We start from the raw sequence: 24,463 nt of genomic DNA, 5'->3' as shown, positions 1-24,463 counted from the left end.
CAGCCAATTAAGGCCTTGAGAACAAGGTGTGTGAACTCTTTAGCCAATGAAAGACAGAAATCTATCTCTCGTGCTGAAACGCACCAAAAACCAGCAGACACTGCGGCCCTCCAGGACTGGAGTTTGACGCCCCTGATTTAAACTGTATATGTTAATGACTCAAGTCAGGGAATAATATGGGCGTTCGCCCACCGTCTAAACAAAAATGCTGTCATTTTCATGAATAGCATCACTGAAATGATTTATAGTTTTGCAGTATGCTGCATAATAATTCTGCTTCTTCACTCTAGTTGGGCACTGCTTCAGACCTGTACTGTAATTGTTTCAGATTCAAATAAGTTTCTGTGCTCGACTTGGTCTTGCTTGTTGCAGTTGAACCAACCCAAACGACCAGAAAGAAGAAAAGTTTTGCTTTGGTAACCAACCATTTGAAAGATGCTCAACTGACCTGTAACCTTGCAGATTTATTTTCTTGTTTTTTGGCATTTCAGCGATTCACGAGTTCCCCGAAGATGTGTTTACAAACAATCAGCGCAAGCAAGGAGCAGTGCTGCTACATATACTCGCGGTATAGTAGCATTCTTCTTCTCCGTCCTCTTCGTCTTAGCTGAGCTCTGCCTCTCCGCATCAGTTTCATTGTGTATTCTGTCGGGGCGTTATCCCTTGCTATTTTCAGCTTCACCGCAAACAGCGGATTTAATATTGAATGCACGATTGCTGTATGTTTGCCATTTGTGCGCATACACATTGAGCTGTGCATGTACTCATTTATGTACACACTCACGTGTTGGTGTGGGTGTCTTTGCATGCAAGTGGCCATGTAGTTGCCAGTTAGCTGCCTGCTTCCCTATCTGTTGTTTAGCATTCGCAAACCCCAGGAAACTGCTTCTATGCCGTACAGTACATGTGATCCAGGCCAGTCTATTTACTGATAGTGGAGTACAGATTGTGACATACAGTAACAGTACAGAGAAGTAGTATTTGTCGTGTGTTTTTACCTGAACAGTGTCACTGCAATACTTTCCAATGCCGATTGATTCACTAAACAATATTGTACCGTTTGACATGTTCAGCGGGTCAGTCGTGTCAGATTTAGTATTCTACCACATAGAGGCTAAAAGGTTATTGGAGAAAGTTCAGATTTTGTGGTAACACATTACAATAGGGATACATGAGTTGGCATGAACTAAGTTGGTTCTTAACAAACTACTGAAGTCAATCTGTACATCCTTATGTACTGTATTTGTACATTACATGTTAACAACTACAGGTAATGCCAATTCATTTGGGAATGAATGAAAACCGTTAATGCATGTGTTAATGAACTAATTATTAGTTTAACCTATGGTTTGCCAATGTATAACTATTCATGTAACTAATGCATTTTGTCGTTAACAAATGCATGAATCTATGAAATGCATCTATTAATCCATCAATTAATGTTAATGCTAACTACATTAGTTAATGTCTGTACCTTACTGTTAAGTATGATTGATTTTGTTTACAGGGAGCAGAATTTGATAGCTCTCCTTGCCCACCAATGAATATTCGGTGACCCTGAGTGTTCGTTCTGTGACTGGTTCCCCTTTGTCATCGGTACCCTCCTGTCTTTCCCGTGTCTCAGGCCCTCTATATGTTCCTGGCCCTTGCGATTGTGTGTGATGACTTCTTTGTGACATCCCTAGAGAAGATCTGTGAGGTAGGAGAGCCATAGATGGGGAAAATAACTTGAGTAAGAAATGTACAGTATATGCGTAGTCTTACTGTATGTAATAGTGACACGTGAAAGCACATCATTGTACATAAATTGAAAAAATATTCTTTCCCCTTTTAAAAGCAAGCAATGACCCTTCTTATTTTGTTGGTTTCATGTATTCATTTATTTAGATGTAATACTGTGTTCTCTCCTTTACTTTATCAAGACTTGAATGTTGTCTCATAATATTTGCATTTGCCAATATTGCTTTCGCCTTGTTTGCTTGAAGATTTGAGGAAGAATCGTGACCTCAGCAGTGGGGGAAAAATGAAAAATGTTTGCTTTTTAAAATGAATGATTTGGTGACACAGTAAAGTATAAAATGACCTTGTGGCTGTGGCTGACACAGCCAGCTGGAGATTTTCTCATGGCATCATGTACTGTATGTTGTGTAAGCTGATGGATATGACTGTTCCCCGTAACTCTGCACCTCTTATTTCCTGTACAGAAACTACACCTGAGTGAAGATGTTGCCGGGGCAACCTTCATGGCAGCCGGAAGCTCCGCCCCTGAGCTCTTTGCCTCTATAATAGGTAAGACCGAGCACTTCATCAGGTGTACGACCTGTACACTTACTTATTACACAACAGTCTCTAGAGTTCGCAGAGACTGGTGCGAAAAACAAAAAACATCCAGTGTGCAATATTTCATGTTAATGAGAGGTCAGAGGAGAATGGACAGACTGGAAGGTGACAGTAATGCAAATAACCACACATTACAACAGTGGAGTGCAGAAGAGCATCTCTGAACACACAACGCATCAAACCATGAAGTGGATAGGCTACAGCAGCAGAAGACTTGGGTCTAAAAAAAACAGTTCTAATAAATGCCTAATGAACTGAAATACTTGCACACACACATACTTGCATACTAATACCTGCCTGAACACACACATAAGCACAAACCTTTCAGGTACAGGTGATGTGTTTTCACCCTTTTTGTTTGCGTCTTGTTCCCTAGGCGTGTTCATTACCCACGGCGATGTGGGAGTAGGCACAATTGTGGGCTCTGCGGTTTTCAACATCCTGTGCATCATAGGCGTGTGCGGAATCTTCGCTGGTCAGGTCTGCATCTACACTCTTCCCCTTCCCTTGTTCCCTGATGCCACTATTTAACTGAATGGTGTGGTCTATCTCCTCTGAATTATTAGCTCATTCTTTTTTGAACGATTGCCAAGGACTAAACATACTACAAAGATATAAAATACACCTCTACATTTGTCTCTCTTTCTCTCTCCTCTCTTCTCCGCAGGTAGTGTATCTGACACGGTGGGCAGTTTTCCGAGACTCTTTCTACTACATCCTGTCAGTGGTGCTTCTGATTGTGGTGAGTGTTACGATCATTTTATCATTGAACTCTTGGATCTCCCCAGAACAAGAGCTATGCATAAAATTCATACGATTCTATGAATTCCAGGTGAGCATCAGAGAGACTGTGCTTTAGCATGCACAGGTCAAGACCCTATAACATGGACCCCCAATTATTTTTCTGCCCGGTTCACGTTACATGATTCAAATGCCTCCGTGGGCCAACCCCCACCCCCTCACTCCTCCCTCATTTGCAATGCAGATGTAGGCTAAATGAGTTTATTTTGAACAGCTTGTCAATGTTTTTCAGTTACATAAAATGCATTCCTTCCAAATGTGACATTCAGTAACCATTTTTTTTTTATATGAAGGAGCATCGCATTTGTGCAATTATAACCTACTGCTGGTAACATTAACAGAGGCCTAAACTTTCACGAAATAAAAAATGCAATTGACTGAGGCGTGCAAGACTCATTTAACACACATAAAAATATTTAGGCTATTACCAGAATGGAAACTACCTACACGGTTATGAATTGGCCTAAATTAGCCTTTGAAAAATTCTAACAACCAAAATGCTCTTTTAAAAAGAAATGATAATGTCTGGATCTAGTTAAATCATGGGATGGAAATCAGTGTGTGTGAAAAGTGGCATCTCCTCACAAATGGGAGTTTTCAACAGTTCTGTTATGAGACACTGGTGGAGGTGTTCGTTCGTAATTCCATTTTTGATTCAGTTGATGTTTCTGTTTTTAAATCCTATTTAAAAGTTTGCTGGCCTGCATGCTGCAGCTGGCTATTGTGTGTGCTTCTGCTTGCGGGATAGTGTAACTGATTGGCTGTTTATTTCATAATAAAAGTCCTCCACTCCAAATTTCATAATAAAAACAACAGCTAGAAATGAACTCCTCCTCAGTCCACTTGGGCCTCCTCTGCCTTGACAGGGCTCTGCATTTACTGTGACCACCACGGCAAACAAAAAGGTTGTCAGGCCTATTCAGGCTGGCAGTTGACTCAACATACGCCTCGAGTGCACACACTGAATGGCAGGCTTGCCCTTCAGGACAAAGTTTGTGTACACTGCCCTGAGTTCTTATGTACATCCTGTTTTCTGCACCACGGCCAGCTGGCTGCCTCGTGTCACCCCAAAAGGGAAGCATCTGTGTGCAGCAGTTCCCGACGGGACGGAATCATCCCCAAGAGAACGCACTGACTCAATATATTCACTCCCCTACTCTGACCCCCTATGTTTTCGTGCCACTTGGGATCCAAGTGTAGACTCTGCAGCCACACCTGCATGGGGTGGAAGGACTGAAGATCCAATGGTATTACTGCAGTCAGAACAGGTGGTGAGAGACTGAGCTCAACTCCTTGTACCTCTGAAAAGTATGGCCTAAACACCCTTTAGCCATGACTGTACTGGAAGTATACCACAGCCTCTCCTGCCTCATTGCTTTATTGTAGTTGGGTTGTTGTAATGTTAGATACAGTGGCCTACATTCACATAAAATTCAATTTTATCTTTTTAAACATTTTTAGGCGACCCCATCCTGAAATTTAGCGACCCAAAATGCTGACCCCCCCAGTCCCTTAGATTTAGATCGGCAGCTTCTAGTAGCAACGACAACAGAAATGCTGCTGGTTTACCACGGAAACGCTGACCCCAGTTCGTAGTCCTTGTTTGGATCAGCAGCTTTTAGTAACATCTATGGAAGCTGCACCTGGTTACTGGGGGCACGCTGACCCAATTTGCAGTTCCCTCGTTTGCAGGTTATCATTATCAAGCTCAGTCTCTTACAAAAAGCAGTATAAAATGGAAGAAAATTAGAAGATGGGCATGTCTCTTTTTAAGAATGTTCTTCAAAAGACTTGAATAATTGAATTTGAATTTCCTCAAGAATGATTTCAAATGGTGATGCTGTAATATTTTTACAGGTGGGGGGTGCCTTTATGGGCTTGAACAAAATGGGCTGTTTCTTAAACATTTTTGAAAACAACTTTTGAAGTGTAAAAATACATTAAACATTAGCACGAATAGTAAAAATGGTGGCAAGTGAATGTTGCATACCTTGTAATATAGAATGGAAATGCAATCATGGCTACTGGGGATGTACTGAAATGAGTGTGAGTGTATAATGAGTGTATGAATGTATTACATTTATTTTGCTGTATTGCACGCATTATCTTGCCCTGTGAATTAGAATCATTTTGGTGATTTTTGGGCACACAGGGTTTTCATGTGAATGTTCCAGTAGCTGCCACGTTCTCTTTAGCACACATGATGCCATCAGTGCTCAGTTGCTGTAATAATATATGCTTTCTGTCTCTCTCTTTCCTAGTTTATCTATGACGAGAAGATTGTGTGGTAAGCACCTCCTCTCGTTGTTTTGGGGGGAGCTGCGCAGCGTGATGAGGTGCTTGGAGAGGGGTAGGGGTGGAGGGAAACGGGTGTCGTGAAGCAGGGAGGTGGAGTGGGGGATATGTCACTGAGGGGTTAGGGGGTGGACCCTGAACTCAGGGTCCTGTTAGGCGATTGGTAGTTTGCAGTGAGGAGGCTTGGGCTCTGACTTTGGCTTTCTGTCTCAGGTGGGAAAGCATGATTCTGGTGGTGATGTATGCCGGATACATTCTGATCATGAAGTGAGTCCACTTGACTGCCTGGCCTCAGGTGGCCACCACAGGGAGGGGGGGGGGGGTGTGCGCTGTGTGAGGGGTGCCACTGTCAGGACCTCCATGATGTGTTTTCCACAGATCAGGGTTCAAATAATAACATAACACCCACACATAAATTACATAAATCTGAGGGTTCTCTGATACTTTTTTATTTTTTTTATTATTTTTTTATTTTTTACATTTTACATATAATGCTCAGTCAGCCCAGCTCCAGTAAATCTCCAGTTCCATTTGTGTTGCAGTTAACATTTGATATCGCAGTCATAATATCTAATTCCTGCGGAGTCTATGGTCACCACAATGTTCGTTTTTAATCAATAAGTGCAGTTTTAATGTCGTTGTTCTGTATGTTAGAGCAAATCATTTCTTTCATCCAGAAACCTCCACTAAAGACCTCATTCAAACACTGCTGCAGATTAAGGTTAAGAAAAATACTCTGCTGTTCGAAAGAACATTTATCAAGCGATTCCCGTCATAAAGCCGCTTGCTCTTTCTCTTTCAGATTTAACACGAGCATGCAGAACTACTTCACAGGGAAGGAGGATAAGGGCGTGGCTAATGGTAACACGGTGGCCAATGAGCTGGAAGATGGTAATGCATGTTATGACAATATTTGGGATGACCCCTCAGTGCCATTACTACACCCAGGTAAGGGTAAACAGACAGGCTGTGGGCCACCTTGTGTCCCTAGGGTCCTGATGGTAGATGTTGGTGGGTCGGGCTGGGACTCTTAATGAGGAGAGAGTAGTGGGTCAGAGAGAGGTTATCTGTAATAACAGGATGATAATTTTAGGATGTTATTTACTCAGCTTTGGCTGTTTCAAAGGAATCGACCTTAGAAATTGTAATATCACATTTAAAAAAACATTGTGTCAAGTATTTCGGAATCAAATCAGATTTATTGGCCAAGTGCACTCAGACACACAAAGATTTTGACTCTAGAATAGTGTCCCCCAGTACCCTACATAATGCAAATAAAATAAAAACACAGGACAATTAATAAAAAAGAGGTTAATATAGAACACAATGTACATTCCTGCTTCATATTCCTAGCTTGAATATTGCACATAAATTAGGGAATTGAAAATGGCTTAAAGTGAAAATTGCACTGTGCATGAAATCTCATTCAGTTCATTTAGTTAGATAGCAGTAGAGTCCTATTAGGTCTGCTATACAGTAAGTAACTATAGCAACACTAGTGCCTAGTCTCATTGTGCTTTTAGTTATCCTGATTATTTGCAATTAGTGCTGTTGCAATTAGGGCGAAATGGCATTGGAAATTACTTGAAAGCAATGGCCAAATTAATAGCCATAATGTTCATCGGTGTCCGGCACCAGCACGATACGTCAAATATGTAATTGTTTTGGAAATATTTTCTACGCTATACTGAGGTTGTCTGGTGTATTGGAACTTATGAAATACTCTCAAAAAGTGCAAACCCCAGTCCTGGTCTTCTTGGTTGGCTCAATTGATTAAAGGGCATCAATGACGTGGGGGAAGAAACTCCTTCTAAGCCTCTCTGTATTAGCTTTGAGGCATTGTGGTTCCCTAAACGGAGGGTAACGCAAAGTTTGTGACCGGGGTGTTGAGAGTCCTTCATAATCCTCCTTGCTCTGGTTAAGCACCTCCTGGAGTAGGTGTCCTGTGTCCTGCGCCAGACAAAATCAATCAAGCACAGAATAGTATGGTCCCAGGTCTGGTGTTAGGACTTGATACAGAGGCCTGAGTAGGAACAGGAGCCTCGCATTGAGACTCAGGCCGCTGGGAGAGTCACTGTGCTGTTGCTTTAGCGCTACGTCTTACCCCTCCCTCTTCCCTTCCAGGCTGCACTCTCGGTCAACCATTTTTCCGCCCCTCTTCCTCCCCCCCCCTTTCATCTTCCAGAACTCACTCAATCTCTTGCTGGATCTTGACTAATTATTGGCAAGTTGAGGTTTCACAAACGCCGTAATGGGTCCGGCTACAATGAGCTGAATTTTTGTCGCTGAATCGTTTCAATGAATCAAAGGTTTTTGCACTCCACTGCCGAACCCAGGGATTCAAATCAGTGAGTCACTCATGGGGTATGGTAGCACTGCCCATTATGATATTGATGATAATTGCTCATGTTAGCGCTCCGTTCTTGATTCGTATAATAGTGCTGTAATGGTTCAGTCTGCTGAAGCCCTCTCTGCTGTTCTCTCTCTCTGCTGTTGTACACTAACCCCAGAACTAACCTGACTAGAATGCCTAAACTCAGAAAGCCTGTCTGCTTAGCCTTGCTAAACCAAACATTGATTCTGCTTTCTTGTTGCAAATGTTGCTTTCCTGTGTCATCTTTCTCTTTTTCTCATGCTTGTCATGTCGTAATATGTGAACCCAGTGGCTGGTCTCAGAAGAAAAGCGTTTACAAGAAAGAGATCTATTAAAAATGAATGTAATGAGATAACGGTGAATAATCACAGAGAGTATGTATTGTCAAACCCAAATTTGTTTTGCAGCCAGCGTCACTTGTCACTCCAAGGCTTGGCTGACTATCTGTGAAAGAGTCATTTTAACACTAATGTGTTCATTTTAACACATTTTTAACTGTGATGCATAAATCTGAATTGTCCAGTCTTTAGCTAGAACAGCACCACTCAACTCCACGTTCTGCTGGCCGCAGTGTCTGCAGGCATTTGCTTCAAACATGCTACGCCACCTGATTTCACGAATTCGCTTATCTGAAATAATTAGTGAAGTCAGGTGGTGTGGCACACGGTTGAAGCAAATACCTGCAGACACTGCGGCCCCCAGAACAAGTTGAGTTGAGCAGCGCTGAGCTAGAGGAGCTCTCAGTTGGTGGTTTGAATGTGACATTGACCAACATTCAGGCAGTATCAGTTTGGCATGTGATCGTACATGTGTACATATGCAGATACTGAGTATATATTTGTGTGTGTGTGTGTGTGTGCCTGCGTGTTTGGAAGTGGCTAATTGTACATTTTGTTGAAGGTGATGGCTGCGTGCATAAAAATGAGTCCCATATGCGTTTTTGTGCGTACTTGTATCTCCAGATGCGTGGCGTGTCCGCTACATTGCCTTCCAATTAGTGTGGTCATTTACATGCATTCACACCTCTTAGTTTTTTGTGTTTGGGTTCTGTGTGTCTGTGTCTGTGTCTGTGTCTGTGTCTGTGTCTGTGTCTGTGTCTGTGTCTGTGTCTGTGTCTGTGTCTGTGTCTGTGTCTGACAGTGTCTCTATGTTCCCAGTGAAGCCAGATAAGACCTACAGGCAGGGCTCCGTGGTCATGGTGGATGAGATGATACGCTCAAGCTCTTCGAACTACCGCTTCCCTGAGGCCGGGCTCCGCGTCATGATCACCAACCACTTCGGTCCCAAAACGCGACTCCGAATGGCCAGCCGCCTCATCATCAATGAGGTGTGGGGGGAGAGGGGTGTGTGGGAGGCAGGGGCTACATGGGGAATGGGAGGTACTGGAGCTGTGGGGAATTAACACCTCAGGCTCATTCCAATTGATTATTTTGTCCTCCCGTGTCTCCTTGTTCCTTGCCTGACCCGGAGATTGATAATGGTCCCCCATCTTTAAGGATATTCCAATCTGTTGTGTTCCTTCAAGGAGCTACTGTTGGAGCTGGGAGTCTCCACCAAAGCTTTCTTCAGCAAGGACATGAGTATAGTATTCCCCCCCCCCCCCCCTTATCTTCACATTATTTTCTGGCCTCTTGTGTCTCCCAATGGGAGCAAGGAAAGAAAGGAGTTGAAAAATTGTCATTTGGAATGAGCCCCTCTTACTAGACAGTGAAGCAGTCTGGAGGTTCTAACAGGTGGATGGCATTCCACTCTGCTCCTAGTGTGAGCAAAGCAGCGAGGCAATGCAGTAACATGAGCTTATAATTGTATTCACGTTTTGGAATTCTAGTTAGGAATTAACAATTTTCAGTTCAGATTAATATGCATTTTTAGAAATGCATGAATAATAGATATTATGATAATTTTCTCATGTGACAATGTTGGCCGTTCTGCTCCTGTGGTTGGCGTAGAGGTTGGTTCAAGCTTCCAACGGGGTAGAAAACACGGTGGTGGATGGGAAAGTTGACAACATGGAGAATGGGAATGTTCCGGAAGACAAGCAGCCGGAGGAGGAGAGCAACATCTCCTCTCCCTTCACTGTGCCAGGTGAGAAGCCCCTGTGTGCTGTCGCAACGCTATACACGGGTTCAGGCGGTCCTGGCAAACCAATGCTTGCGAGGCAAAAGGATATTTGCCACAGCGGGTAAACTAACTTGGGTTAATGCTTGGGACAACCTACCAGCCGATTTTCTCATAAAACTGCAGGACAGTGTACCTAAGAAAATTGATGCCGTTTCGAAGGGCACCGACAATATTCATTTGTTTTAGTTTTACTATTACTGTTCATTACAAATATCAAGAGCATTTCATTTGAAAGCTTCTAAGACGTATGGATGTTTTTACAGGTGCCTAAGACTTTTTTGCACAGTACTGTCAATTGAGGAGTTTGTCATTTTCAGTTATTACTTGTCAAAATGAACGTGGATTAACAAGCATTATTGTTTCTGATGTGAGGATTATTGCACATTATGAGCCGTCCTGTGGGGCTGCTGGCTACAGTCAGCACGATACTGAAATCCATCTGTTTGCAAGATGAGCCACCTGGTAGCTGTCTGAAGGCTACAGGTGAAACAGAATACCGTATTAAGGGCTAATGTTTCTGTTTTGAATGTGCTTGCAGCTTTTAACTGAAACTTGTGTTAGTCAGTTTTATTAACCTGCAGGTTTCCAAGTTCACTAGCTTTACTGTAAAAAACTGACTACCATGTTCACTCTCTGAAATAAAGGTATGAAGAGTGCCTAAAAATTTACAAATGTACTTTCACGGTACATTTGGGAAAGAAAGAACAAAGGCGAAGAACAAAAGTGTACCTCCACTGTCACTTTATTTCTGAGTGTAGCTAGTGTGCTGTGCTATTTCTATGCTTTTATAACCATGTTTATTGCAAGTCCCCTCACATTTCATCTTTAAAAAGTTGTCTGACCAACCATAGTGAAAATGGTATCGTAAACAAATGGCTGGTGTGACCTAGTTTTGATGTAGACTCCTTAATTAGTTGCTGACCCTGCTGCTTAGAAGCACGACGGGATGACAATTATAATCTGTCGCATCCCATCACAGGGGAGGTGAGTTCCAACACCTCGAAGACCACTGGAACAGACTTCCGGAACAGACAGACCATGCTGAAGCACTTTTTGTAGTTGGGTTGTAGTTGTTGTCTTTTTCCTGCAGGCGGCATCCTTGATAAGGGGAAGTGGCTAGTTTGTTGGCCCGTGCTGCTGTTGCTCTACTTCACTGTGCCAAACTGCTCGAAGCCTCGCTGGGAGCGGTGCTTCATGCTGTCCTTCTTCCTCTCCACCGTTTGGATCGCCATCTTCTCCTACTTCATGGTGTGGATGGTGAGTCACACGTTTCGTGGATTTGAATATTATGTACTGTCGGCAGCCCTGGGTCTGATATCTATTTGTATTCGTTTTATTGTGCCTTTGTCATTACCGAAAAGTAATGCATGACATTAGGCTATAAGGTTACATTTGTTTTACCATTAAGCGTATTTGTTTAAACGAGTATAAATAAGTAAGGTTAAAAAAATGTTTTACCATTAAGGTTATTTGTATACATTATAAACAAACACACCCACAAATAAATGCAGAAAAGAAGCACTTTTCTGCATCTGTATTCTATAGAAGCCAAACCTCCTGATAAGGGAGATATGGGGTCTGATATGACATTTTAATTCTTAACGCTTTGGAATTTTGCAGTGAGCATGTTACTGATCTCACAGTTGCTGCTTTTAATATTCAGTAACCTTCAATTATGTATAATGGGGTAAGTTATTTGCTCATATTTATTCTAGATTGTAGCCGTTTTAGCAGTGGGATCGGCCTATAAAATTCAGTTATTCCAAATGTGGAGAGAAACTGATCAAATAGCTTTGTGCCCCAATATGTCAAATGTACATTAAGTAAAATATTCAGTCAGCCTACATTGGTGAATCCAAAACATACTTATTGTACATAAAATGTTATCATAAATCCTCATCTGATATTTTAACTATACAAAGCCATTTTTTATACAAGCCATCTTAATACATATTTTAGAGGACAAAAACTGGGGTTTCAGTGTGTCTGTAGTGTATATATGCTGGTGTTTGCATTATTGGTAGCCAGCTACCCTGACGATGGATTTGCCTTTGCACCTCAAGTGACTAAATCATTTACCAAAATAAGGCTTTTGTAACTTACTCAAAACAAGATTTTTCTTTGCCCTGGAAAAAACAACTCAAGTGAATAATCGTGTTTTGGTTCCTCGGCATGCCCAAAGTACAAATATGACTAAAAGTTTAGATATTGGCAATTGGCAGTCTAAATATGGCAATATTTTGTGTGGATTTTCTGTTTATTTTGGCACCATTTGAGATGCTCAACCTATGTTGTGATGGAACTTGTTTAATTTCAACTGAAAGTTTGTTTGATATTCTGAAATGTAGTTCTTGAATTAACTTTATTCGTTACCATATGCTTCAAGCATTCAGACTGTTGATTTTCATCTTCGGTTTAACCTATTATGAACTCAGGCTCCCTGTTAAAAATAACCATAGAACCCATAGAAAGGCAGTGGAATCACAATGCATTCCAACGGTCATGTGATCAAATACAACGCTGGCATCACATCCGTCTGTTATGGGAGATGTAACGTGTAGGTCACATCTGCCCATCAGCGGTTAAGTGTTGTCCAGCCAAAACTGTTCTAGATGAGCATATGTTGCATGTGGGTTAAAATTCTGTTCTACAAGATGCATATAGTATGTAGGCATACAGTACTGTATATGAAGAAGCCTCAGATCTCTCCACATACTGATGTTCCACAGGGATGTACCTTGGGTGAGATTTCTCTCCAACTGTGCGGAACTCACTCCTGCACTGGATGAGTGCAAGATGGGAAGCCCAGGCACCTGCCTCAATACAGGAGGGTCAAAATGACAGAGACTTTGCTTTGAGATGCATTGCCTTGGGCTGCTAGCTGGAGGTTAAGATGCAGTTGTACAAACAGTTCACAGTTGCTTTCAAAGGCCAGTTGTACTGTAGCTGAAAATGGCTTTACCAAGTATGGGAAGTTTGAACTGAAATAAACCACTTTGCAATGAAGGGCATGTGGTGATTATGTGCTAAAACAGGATAGCACGTCAAGTCATGTGTGAAACTGTGGAAAAATCAGTTCCAAAATCCCCAAAACCCAAAAAACATTAGATACTCCTCCAGGAATTAGACCAGTCGAGCACAGATGAATGTCCCAAGCAAAGGCCACTACAAACTTTAGTCAGGCAAGAGAATTTTCCTGGTCACAGTGTGTAGTCATCTCCCCTCATTCTCCTGGGAGAATCTCCGTTCACCTTCAGCCAACCGTCTTTGTCCAAGATGACGAGACAACAGGAGGGGGTCAGTTGAGGGTTGTTTGAGCCTACTGCTCAAAATCTGTTGCTGCATGACGGTGAATACTTGTTCAGACAGAGACCATCCTTTCCAATAGCACCTGTGTGCATTATAGTTTAGGCAGCACTGTATTTCACAGACTGCCATAGACTCTCTGTTCCAGCAGATGTCCTCATTGGCCTCCTTAACTGAGGAAGCATCAGCTGGGCTGTTGAATGTGTTGAATAACACAAGGGCATGGATTCAAGCAACATTTTAGCTTTTCCCAAAAACAAATGCAACATTTTTCTCTAGAAGCACAGTTTACAGAGAATGGTGGTAACTGCTGAACTTGCAGAAACTGTTAAGAAATAAGCAAACCTAGAATTTCTGTCCCTCAAATTTAAACCCAAAATTGGTTGTAAATCACCCAGCTATTTTCATCCGGCGGTGCTGTGCAATTCATCTTCATAAGTGTTGGAGGCATGTACTGTAGTACTGTACTGTAGTTTCATACTTGTAAAAATCTTTGGATTTTATTGTGCAGTTATAGGAGTAATTGTAACCTTTGCTTGTATGCAGTATGTTTTAGGCAGGAAGTAAAGGTTGCCACATTTGACTGCCATCATTTTTGTTCCTCAAAAAGGTTGCTTGAAAGCAATTGTTTACTACATTTTCCCAATCTTGACTAGGATCTCGAAACCACAAATAAAAGCTAATTTTGTTCTAAAGTACTATTTATATGCACTAGAAGTAGCTATGTGAATGTCCTTTACTGACCGTTAGGCAAATGTATGACGACAGTAAGGTTACCAATACTGCAATTCGATTATTTTATTGCGATAAAATAAACCAATATTCAGTAACACATGGCTAACTCACAAGATGGCTGGTCAACCAAATTTCCACTTAGGAAAGGATTTGCACTGGTAGTAGCTAACTAGACGAGATTGGTGAGAAGATTTCAGTTAACTAGCTCTACACACTTAATGCATACTTAATAAATATTTGCTCACTAGTTACCATTGATGAATTGACCACGTCAAAAGCATGTGTTTCTGGGTAATGGGTTCTGGCTTTTTGCCAAATAGGGGAGATGTTATTGTGACGAGCATGATGGCTGTTTGTGGACCCAAGAGGCAGCAGCAGTGAATCGAGACCATTATGCAAATTTCGCTCTCAAACATTGTGTGTTAGGCAGGAAAAACATTGTGCTTTGATATGCAGAACTCTGATATATGCATGATTGTGTGGTACGTCCTTTTAGGTCACCGAGATGTGTTTTTGTGTTGCGTATCACCAGATGGCAGGTCGTTAATGCGTTTCACTCGTGCGTGCAGGTGACGATAATTGGTTACACTCTGGGCATCCCTGATGTCATCATGGGTATTACGTTTTTGGCAGCTGGCACCAGCGTTCCCGACTGCATCGCCAGCCTCATCGTCGCCCGGCAAGGTGCCACTCACTCTTTCCATTTTATTAAAGAAAATGTTCGGTATTCTGTGGGTATCATTGCTCACCAAGTTCAGTTGTGTGTGTGTGTGTGTGTGTGTGTGTGTGTGTGAGATGGAGAGAGAGATAAGCAATTGTGCAATTGGTTTCTGTCTCTTTGTGTCTGACTAACTACTGGGATACATTACATTGCTGTGAGTGTGTGATCAAGACGGAGAGAGTGTAATATCTCCTCTCTACAGGTCTAGGGGACATGGCAGTTTCCAACACCATCGGCAGCAATGTATTCGACATCCTGGTTGGTTTGGGAGTTCCCTGGGCAATCCAGACCGTGGCTGTCAATTTTGGCTCTGAGGTGAGACTCATTCGCTTATGTGAGAGTGCTACCTGGAACCTCACGGCAAGTTTACAGGCGGCATTCATGTTGCCAGAAAAAAAAGGCCACTCCACTGCAATTCCATTTTGTAACCAGAAAAATTATAAGCTGTACAACTGGTAAACTCTGCTAAGATTCATTTATATTTACAGTATTTGGATGACAATAGAAACTTTTTGTGTCGATTAGCAAATGGCACAGCTTGGTTAAGTGTGGCCATAACATTTCCTAACATAACAAGTGATCTGCTTTCATCATAGTCTCGTGTTATTTTGTTGTTCCTCTAAATACAGTGAGTGACACCACTAACACAGACTCTGATTTATTATTTTCCTGTCATACCCAAAGTTATTCTACACAAAATGTACCTGTCCAATGATTTCTCCAAAGCCATTGCATACTCTCCGGTATACACTCGGTCTCAGTGACGACTTTATTAGCTCATCCACTTCGAGATTTGAGGTGTTGTATGTTCATAGGTGCTCTTCTGCATACCACAGTTGTACTGTGTGGTCACCTTCCTGTCAGTTTGAAAGTCTGGCCATTCCCCTCTGCCCTCTCTCCTTAAGGCTTTTTCTCCCATTGGACAGCAGCTCACTGGAAGTTTTTGGTTTTCACGCCATCATTCTCTGTAAACTCTAGAGACTGATCACATCGCAGGAGATCAGCAGTTTCTGAGATGCTTAAATCTCCCTGTCTGGCACCACCAATCATTCCACAGTCAGTCACATTGACCACGTTTCTTCCCCATGCTGATGGTTGGTCTGAACAACAACAGAACCTCTTGACTATGTCTGTATGCTTTTATGCATTGAGTTGGTGCCACAGGATTGCCCAGTTAGATATTTGCATTAACATGCTGGTGTTCAGGTCTACCTAATATAGTGGTCACTGACTGTATTTGTCTAACTTGAACTTGAACTTGAACCTGGATAGATGGAGTACAAAATGCACTTTATTCAACTTCTTCCATTTAATTTTCAATTAAGTTCCTCAAAACCGTAATCAGCCGCTTGCAATCCTCCCATTCGTGTTTGTGGTCACAGACGAAAGTCACAAGTCTTTTTCAAAAATAAATTCTGAGAACTTGGCTCCATGTGGATCTGCTGACTGAATGTGTTGATTCACACATTTTTGGTTTGTCTCTCTTGTAGGTTCAGATCAGCAGTCGGGGGCTGGTATACTCTGTGGCCCTATTGCTGGGTTCTGTAGCTTTCACTGTAAGTACTTTAAAATATCCATTTAGCCGATGCTCTTTTTCAAAATATCTTGCAATGCAAAGTCAAAGCAGAGAAGAATAAAATACTTTTAGGACCCATAAAAAAAAGTAATAGAATCAGCTATGCATTTTGCATATTTGAATATTGTGACAAGCACATTCATGTGCCCTGTCAGCTTGTCGACTGTTAAAAGAACTGTAAGAGGAATTACAAATGATTCAGCTTTATTTTCCACTTGGTGTGGGCATTTTCCCATAGAAATACAGATATGTACACGCCCACACACATACACTCTTCCATGACTGTGATGCATAATAGAATGGCCTGCCATTTGTCATATACTGCACCATGAATTCATACATAACATTCATTGAAAGCTGTTAATTTATGGACTACTGCTTGCAAAACATTCAAATGAAAGATCTACAATTTCTACAGTTCCGCAGTAAGTCTTGTTCAGATACTGACATTTGATTATACCCAATTGCTAAATCCAGTTTGGAGAGCTTATGGGCCCATGATGGCACATGCTCTGACTCAGCTGTGCGGGGGGAAAAGCGTTCTTGTAGGTTTTGCCATTCAGCTAGTGGTTGTCCATGTGCAGGCCGCCATGTTTCTTCTCGACTAGAAGGAGAGGAGAGTCTACTCTCTCAGATTACCTGGTTATCCAGGGGCTACTGTATAACTTTTCTTTTATATTATCTAAATTATGAAATAAACCTGTATGGGTCATAGCATTCATCAAATAATATTCATATTGAATGCACTTGAATCATCAGTACCCCACTCTTTGGAATGGTCTTAGCCAATATCTCACCATCAAGCTCTAGTTAGCCAGGATGTCCAGACCATTTGCCACAAGTTGTGCCCCAAGACTGGAAGTGCTTGGCAAAGAACATGTTCTACTTAAATGTGGGCAGGAAGCTAACAATGTAGACACCATAGGTTAGCTCATCAGACTGGATTTCCAGGAGCCAAAAATAGTCCTTTCTGAACTCTGACTCAACAGATCAGTTTCCAGCTGGCCGGATTGGGGCTGATGTATTCGTAGAATGATGTGAGAAAAGGGTTTAACTGGTGGGATTACATATTCACCGTCACATACCTTAGTTTCCTACAGCATCTAGAAACAATGGGACCACTATGGTTGAGTTGGTCCAGCTATTATTATTGCATTCTCACCTATAATTACCTATAATTCTGCCAATGCAGACCTCCTGAGCAGCTTTGTCCCCTATGATTTCAGACCCCCTCTGGGCCCCATAGGGCAACTGCTGACTAAATTGTGCACTTTTACTTTGGAAAAAGGCATTCTATTTTGGGCATTGCTCACTATGCCCCATGGGAGAGAACAAGACATGAGAACTCCTGCAATGAATCACTCTCCAGCTCTTACCTAGAAAATACAACTTCCCGTATGATCACATGTGATAGCACATCCTCTCTTGGAGGAGATCCTATATGCTCTCGGTCTAAACTAATATTATGGGCCTCCTCTAAATGATCATAAGTTAGATGAGGTAAGCTCAGTCAATAGTGAGTCAAAAGTGACTTGTACGCCGGTCTAGGCCTCTTCAATCAATTCTTCAAAACAGTTCTACCGCAAAATGAAGAGTACTTCCTTTTATGAGTCATCCAGGCTTCCAGTATTTCTGTCACTTGAACATTAGCCCTGCAGGCAGAGTGCAGGGCTAGAATCAGGGTTAGAACCACTGGAACCAGCCAATGCTTATAGTAGAGTCTAGAATGCTGTACGCCCGTATCAACTTGCAATCATTGGGGAATTTCTCTTAGTTCCTGTAGCTCAGGACTACCCAATCCTCTTCCTGCCGATCTACCATCCTGTGGGTTTTCACTCCAACCCTAACAAATCATTCAACAGCTAGATATCTCATTGAGCTGCTAATCATCAGCATTGGGTGTACTTTCGGTTGATATGAAAACCTGCAGGACTGTAGGTCTCCAGGTACAGGACAGGGAAATAGTGCTGTAGCTAAAGTAGAGGTCCCATTTCCATATGCAAAATGGCACCCTGGAATTACTTTGAAAAGAGTGAACACTTTTGCAAACACTGCTGTGTATGTATAAAGATGTACCAAGATTAGAATGGGAAGATGAGTTGACTACACCCTGCAAGTGCCACATAGATTGTGTTCAGATCTACAGTACACCAAAGCAAGATGTAACATCAAAATGTAGCATACAATAAAATAGTAATGTTTAGAGTAGGCGAGATAAGACTGTATAGATGCCTAAATATGTCACTTCTCACAATACAGCCATGGGGGATTTCACAAATGATGAAATTGCTTCTATACCACATAAGTCAGATGTATTCATTTGTGAAGCTGAGAGTATGGCTAGCTCTCTTATGTGGGCTGCCCTCTCCACCTACTCTCGGCTTGCACTCCACTCTCTGTTTCCCCTGCCCACAGGTGTTGGGGATTCACGTCAACGGGTGGAAGCTGGACCTGAGGCTGGGGGTGTATGTGATTATCATGTACGCTATCTTCCTCTGCTTCTCCATCATGATCGAGTACAATGTCTTCACGTTCGTCAACCTGCCCATGTGTCGGGAGCTGGAGTAGACCCCGCTGCAACCCCCCCCCCACCCCCCCACCCCCCGCCACACACACACACACACACACACACACACACACACACAAACTCACCCAACCTTCCTGGACCTGTTCTGTTTTTTTTTTTTTTTTCTTCTTCTTTGCTTTGGCCTGACTTTCAGCTCTCTCAGTTCACCCCTATCCTGTCTTTTCATTCCCCTCTGCATGTACTCTTGATCCTGGGTGGATGTTGGAGCCTAGAGTTCCCCCTTTCCCTCTTAACACTGATCTGTCTCCAGAACACATTGACCCGGCCAAAATAGTCCCTAATATCTCCGCTCAGCTCAGGGGAGATGGCCATCTCTCTGGGAGCTCGGCTTCTTCCTCGAGACAACTTACAGTGGACAAACTCCCTGAACTTTGAACTCTGAACTGCCGATCTGCTAGCGAACACCCTTGTCCCGCATGTGCGTGTCCTAACAGGGTACTCTGTCTCTCCTCTCCACTGTAGGTCATCGCTCTCCATTTCTTTTTTTCTAGCACACTTTTGTAGATGATTGTATTTTGGTCAGGCAACTCGGTGCCAGCATCAAACATATCTACTGCACAATGGAAACTGTCTTTTTTTTAAATTTTTTTTTAATTTTTTTTTTTTTTATCCTTGTTCCTCAATGTCTTTTTTTATTTAAAGATAAATGAGCAAAGAAAAACATGTCAGGAGAACATGTTGCACTTTAGAAATGGGCTGTAAAAAAAAAAAAAATTGAAAACGACTACATTTTGTAATGTCTTTTGGCTCGGGAAACATTCCAGTCCTTCCGCGAAGGGTGCAATAAGGAGAGGGCTGCGGCTGGGTGTGACGCCCTCTCTCAGGGCGGCTCCACCCCCTCCTCCCTTAGGGAAAGAGGCACCTTTTTCTGGCTGAGACCGCTGCACAAACGATGCATAACACCAAGATATCTTAAATGACAAATTCTATACGTGTGAGAGAGCCGCGCGAGTGTAAATTTGCACATGTACTGTTGGGTCTATGTGGTAAGTGTTTGTTTGTGTGCGTGTGTGTGTGGGGGGGGATGGCTTAAGTCTCCTTGTACTTTCAGAGCAGCAAGGTGTGCGCATACCCTGATGGACATTTCTGTTCCCTTTGCCGAGAGTTTAAATTTTGGCATGGATGAAGTGCTGAAGTCCCACATGTCAACATGTCAACTGACTTTCTATGATGATATCCCATGGGTGTAAAAATTCCAATGTCGCAGACCTTTTGTTATGGCTCGCCCACTGGATTTACAACCCCTGGTCATCCCTTGTCCCCGAGTTCCTGTTCAAAGCCCTGCAAACATCTCCGCCGGTTGACCGTCATGACCCAAACTCCAAACGGTGGCAGCTGGCCGTTCAGGACTTTGGAAGCGACCATGTTTCTTCTTGGTAGAGCCAGAAGGGTGATCCACGGGTCTTATCCCTGCTCTGCGGTGTCACAAGAGTCCCACAGGTCTTCCTGCTACCCTGTTAACCATAAATGGGCTTGGTACTCCTGATCCATTACCAAAATTCATTCTGTTGACCACCCCTGGAGTTGGTGAATGGGGTCTCTCAGGGCTTTAGTGAGGACAGGGCAGAATGGTGTCCACCTTCAGATGACTGATCAGGGATTTGTAGTCCATCACCTTAAGTCTTGCTATCCACCTGACTATGACTATGATCTGGGAACTGTAACCCATGGCATCTGGTGTAAATATGTTGAGGATAATGTGGGGGTACTTCAGGATGACTGATTGGGGATCTGTAGTCCTAGGCTTCAGCTGTCAATATGTTCTTGGAGCAGATGTACATCTGTCCGCAGTCGGTCAACCTTTACCTTGTGTGGAGATCACGGGTCTGTTCCAACCTTTTTTTCGGGGTACCCTCCCACGTCAGGAAAGGCATACCCATTTGTATTCTATTGTTCTGAATGACAGAGGCATGAATGTAAATAAGAGACTTTAACAAGCTGCGCGTCTCTCCTGCGGAAACCGACGTCGGGGAGCAGGTGGGGCCACGTCTCCCGTCCACCTTTCCCCGTCGGGCCCCCGCCAATCTGTCCGGCCCGCCCACCCCCCCCCTCCCAAAAACTTTCACAGGAATGCCAGCAGTGCATGATCGGGAATGAGCAATCCTGTGATCCATTGCAAGATGCTGGAGTGTGGGGGATGATTCACACACCGGGAGTCCCCTGCTCACCTCACAGCTCGGCAGCTACGGGACAGTTTCAGTCATTTAATTTCATGCAGAAATGCACCTGTCTGGAGCAGAGTGTCTAAATTGTGTTGGTGTCATGTGGTGAACGTGGGTGTTGGTGTTTGTGTTAAACATGTGAGTGTCGCTGTGTCACTGCTGAAAGGCAGGTGTTGCAACGTTTACATATATTTATATATGTTATATATTTATATATATAATATATAATATATATATGCAATCTCAATAGGAAAAGGCCTGGTGATGTTTTCCTGTTAACAGGTCATAATATGCATTCCCAGAAACTGATGCAAATGTCCTCCCCTCCTGTTTGTCATCGAAAGGTTTTTCCTTCACAACACAATTCCCCTCTTCTTCCTCTGTCACAGTCTTTCTGGAGTTGAAGGTTGGGGACACTGGCAGTCTGAGAGGGATTGGAGTGATTCACAAAATATGAATAAGTAACTGAACAACATACACTTTCAGTTGGTATTAAAAACCGACAAAATGCTGCAGCCATTGCATGCACTGTACTATTTACAGTACATGAAGTTGATTTGCATATGATAAAAATATTGCGATTCTGTATTTATGTAACTTATGTTGGTCTACACAGAAAATGTTTGCTCATTAAGTGTTTCCTGCGCTCTGAACATTTGCCGACCGCTGCTCTGTTATTTTGCTGCTACTTCACAGGGGATGGGGGTTGTTTTGAGAGAAATGGGCTGGTTGACTTGGAGTAGCAGCTGGGTGAATTTACAGATCTCATCAGGAAATTGTCTAGGGCTGTCTTACAAGCTCTGTACAGGATAACTACTGTGGTTCAGTTGAGTCGCACACGTTTTTGGGGGCATACAGACTCCAATGAGGACGGGTGAATATTGCAGGGCCGCTGGTTTAGGTTGGTGTCCTGTGAATGTCTCACAGGTGGTTAAAACAGTGAACTTTGCAATAGATGAATGAAGACATTTGGCTTCAGTTGGCCGTCTTGCTTTATGATGCGCATTTGGAATTTTTTAATTCCCATGTCGTAGCTTTCTTTATCATGTATGCATTTTCAACTTTAAATTTAGTTTAAATGAAAAGAAAATATATTGTATTGGAAATTTACAAAGAATAAGTATTACATTACATTATTATTAACTCAATCATCCTAAATTCCGGAATTATTTATTTTGAGTTATTTTTTGGGCCAGTGGTGGGGAAGCCAGGCAAATCCTTTACAACTGTAATTTTCTCATTTTGTCTATGGCAGAAAGGTGAAGCAATTTGTGTTCTCCATATAATGGAGTCTTAGCCCCACGGCTGATAGTGCCCTGGGCATTAGCCATGGGCTCTTGGATGAAGTGACCTCATATAACCTCTCTGACTTTAAACAGCCATTTGCTTTTTGTCAGTATCCTACACAATATTTTTATTATTATTACTTGGGTCCAAGCACCAGTAATGCTGATCATGTGTTCCGGCTGATGAGATGTTCCATTGCATCAATTTTGTCAGCGATGTGATGCGCCCATGATTTTTCTGATTTTATTTTATTTTTATTTTTTTCTGAGCACCACCAGGTGTTTTGATTGCGCTAGTACTTTACAATTGAGGCTGGGTGTGAATGTGAATACATTTACCTAATTTCATTACTTTGGGTGAAACTATTTTGGATTATATGCTCTTTTATAAAGAAGTGCAAATGGTTCAAGCGGTTTTTGTGGTGCTTGGCATATTATTATTATTATTATTATTTATTACAATAATAACAATAATAATAATTCAGAAAAACACTTTCCTCTGTGGTCACATCCCTTTTTCCAGCAGCAACCACACATTAATCGAGATTGTCATTTTACAGAATATTTACTGTTTAAATATGCATACATCTTTATGCGGAGTCAGTTCAATGAGGTTAAAACGGGAGCCATACATGTACTGCGGTTTTAGTGGGGTTAGACGTACGTTTGTGCAACCTTTTTTTTGTCCTCTCCACATGCATGCACACACACGCACACAAACATACATGCACATGAGACTTACGTACTCTTGTGAGTGAATGTGACCTAATGCACTGTGAGCACGAAATGACGTGGGATTATCCATCAGAACAATAAATGAATAAGAATATAGAATAGTTACTATGAGACTAAAGATATCTGTGTATAACTTATATGAATGTATTGTCTTGCTATCAGTGTATCCTACCAATGCATTTTACTGTAAAGCAATAAAAGAAAATGTATGACAAAGAATTTCTGTATTGAAGATGATTATATAAATCATTAAATAAATATTGTATGTAAAATATAAATTGTCATTTAGAAATTCTTCATTGTTGCATTTTGGCCTGTGCTGTGGTTTACAAGGTTGCACACATTCACCTGTCTGTTTAATTGCATGTTTAATGCCAAAGTATGGATGCTTTGATTAATATCAGTAATTTACTATTGGACCAGTCGGAGTTACCTGTCAATGGTTTGTGCCACGTGGGTTATTTCTGCTGTTTTTGTTCTTTAAATATTCACAAAAAATATATCTGGATGCGTGACCTTACTCCGCACACCTCCACACTGTCTGATTCACTTTTTTGGGTTGTTGGTGTGCTCCTCCTGTCCTATAACTACCCCCCCCCCCCCCCCTTGCACCAATAAAGATAAAATCTAGATATGCCAACTTGACCATCTTGAAAATTGAATAAACTGATTACCAGCTACCAGCTGTTTCAAAACATAGCTAAAGTTGGTCAAACCATGTCAAGTTGGGAGTTGAACTGAACTGGTCAACCAACTACCAGCGATTTCAACACCTTTCTTTCAGAAGGGTTGGTGAAGTGTAAAATGGCCGTTGGTCAAGTCATTACTATTATAATATTTTGCACCACCAGGACAGTGGCCACTTCCACCATTTTGCCTTGCAGGTATGAAATGGTTTTAAATGGGAGAGATGTCTCTCTAGTGATGAAAGTAAAACTAACCCTAACTGTAACTAAACAATGGTTCTGCCAGCAGAAACAAGCTGATGATGCAGGGGAATCATTGAACCATACACATCCAGCAATGTTGAAAGGCAAAACGGCCGATTAATGTATGAATAAGATTTAGAGGAATCATTTTGATTTGTGGGATTATGCCCATGCCCCATGGGACCATGGGTGGTTTAGGGAGTTGGATGGATTGCTACACCAGGTGTAGGCAATTGTGGCCCTTGAGTGCTTTGTGTGGTCCCAGTGAGCAATTTTTTTTCTTTATTTTTTTTTCTGCTGTAGCCTGAGAGTTATGATGCATGGTGTGTTCAGAGATACCACTCTTCTGCATACCACTGTTGTAATGTGTGGTTATTTGCGTAACTCACCTTCCTGTCAGCTTTGACCAGTCTGGCCATTCTCCTCTGACGTCTCTCAAAAGAAGGCGTTTCTGTCTACAGAACTGCTGTTCGCTGGATTAAAAAATGTTTTTGC

At 42.2% G+C, this 24,463-nt stretch overlaps 1 protein-coding gene across 1 annotated transcript in view; it reads left to right on the top strand.

Annotated features, from left to right (window-relative positions):
- Positions 1 to 18,837, top strand: part of slc24a4a (solute carrier family 24 member 4a) — a 47,041-nt gene extending 28,204 nt beyond the window's left edge. The window contains exons 4-18 of the mRNA XM_061246903.1: positions 492 to 568; positions 1,625 to 1,699; positions 2,205 to 2,289; positions 2,717 to 2,820; positions 3,008 to 3,082; positions 5,403 to 5,428; positions 5,650 to 5,703; positions 6,239 to 6,327; positions 8,968 to 9,137; positions 9,760 to 9,895; positions 11,022 to 11,188; positions 14,542 to 14,656; positions 14,896 to 15,008; positions 16,184 to 16,249; positions 18,685 to 18,837. Of these exons, the coding sequence (XP_061102887.1) occupies positions 492 to 568; positions 1,625 to 1,699; positions 2,205 to 2,289; positions 2,717 to 2,820; positions 3,008 to 3,082; positions 5,403 to 5,428; positions 5,650 to 5,703; positions 6,239 to 6,327; positions 8,968 to 9,137; positions 9,760 to 9,895; positions 11,022 to 11,188; positions 14,542 to 14,656; positions 14,896 to 15,008; positions 16,184 to 16,249; positions 18,685 to 18,837 (1,505 nt within the window). The remainder of the gene's footprint in view (positions 1 to 491; positions 569 to 1,624; positions 1,700 to 2,204; positions 2,290 to 2,716; positions 2,821 to 3,007; positions 3,083 to 5,402; positions 5,429 to 5,649; positions 5,704 to 6,238; positions 6,328 to 8,967; positions 9,138 to 9,759; positions 9,896 to 11,021; positions 11,189 to 14,541; positions 14,657 to 14,895; positions 15,009 to 16,183; positions 16,250 to 18,684) is intronic.
- Positions 18,838 to 24,463: the final 5,626 nt, after the last annotated feature.

This window comes from Conger conger, chromosome 1 (genome assembly GCF_963514075.1).
Source record: "Conger conger chromosome 1, fConCon1.1, whole genome shotgun sequence".
In the NCBI taxonomy this organism is placed as follows: domain Eukaryota; kingdom Metazoa; phylum Chordata; class Actinopteri; order Anguilliformes; family Congridae; genus Conger; species Conger conger.
The sequence above is the reverse complement of the archived record's forward strand: the minus strand, read 5'-3'. Positions and strand labels throughout refer to the sequence as shown.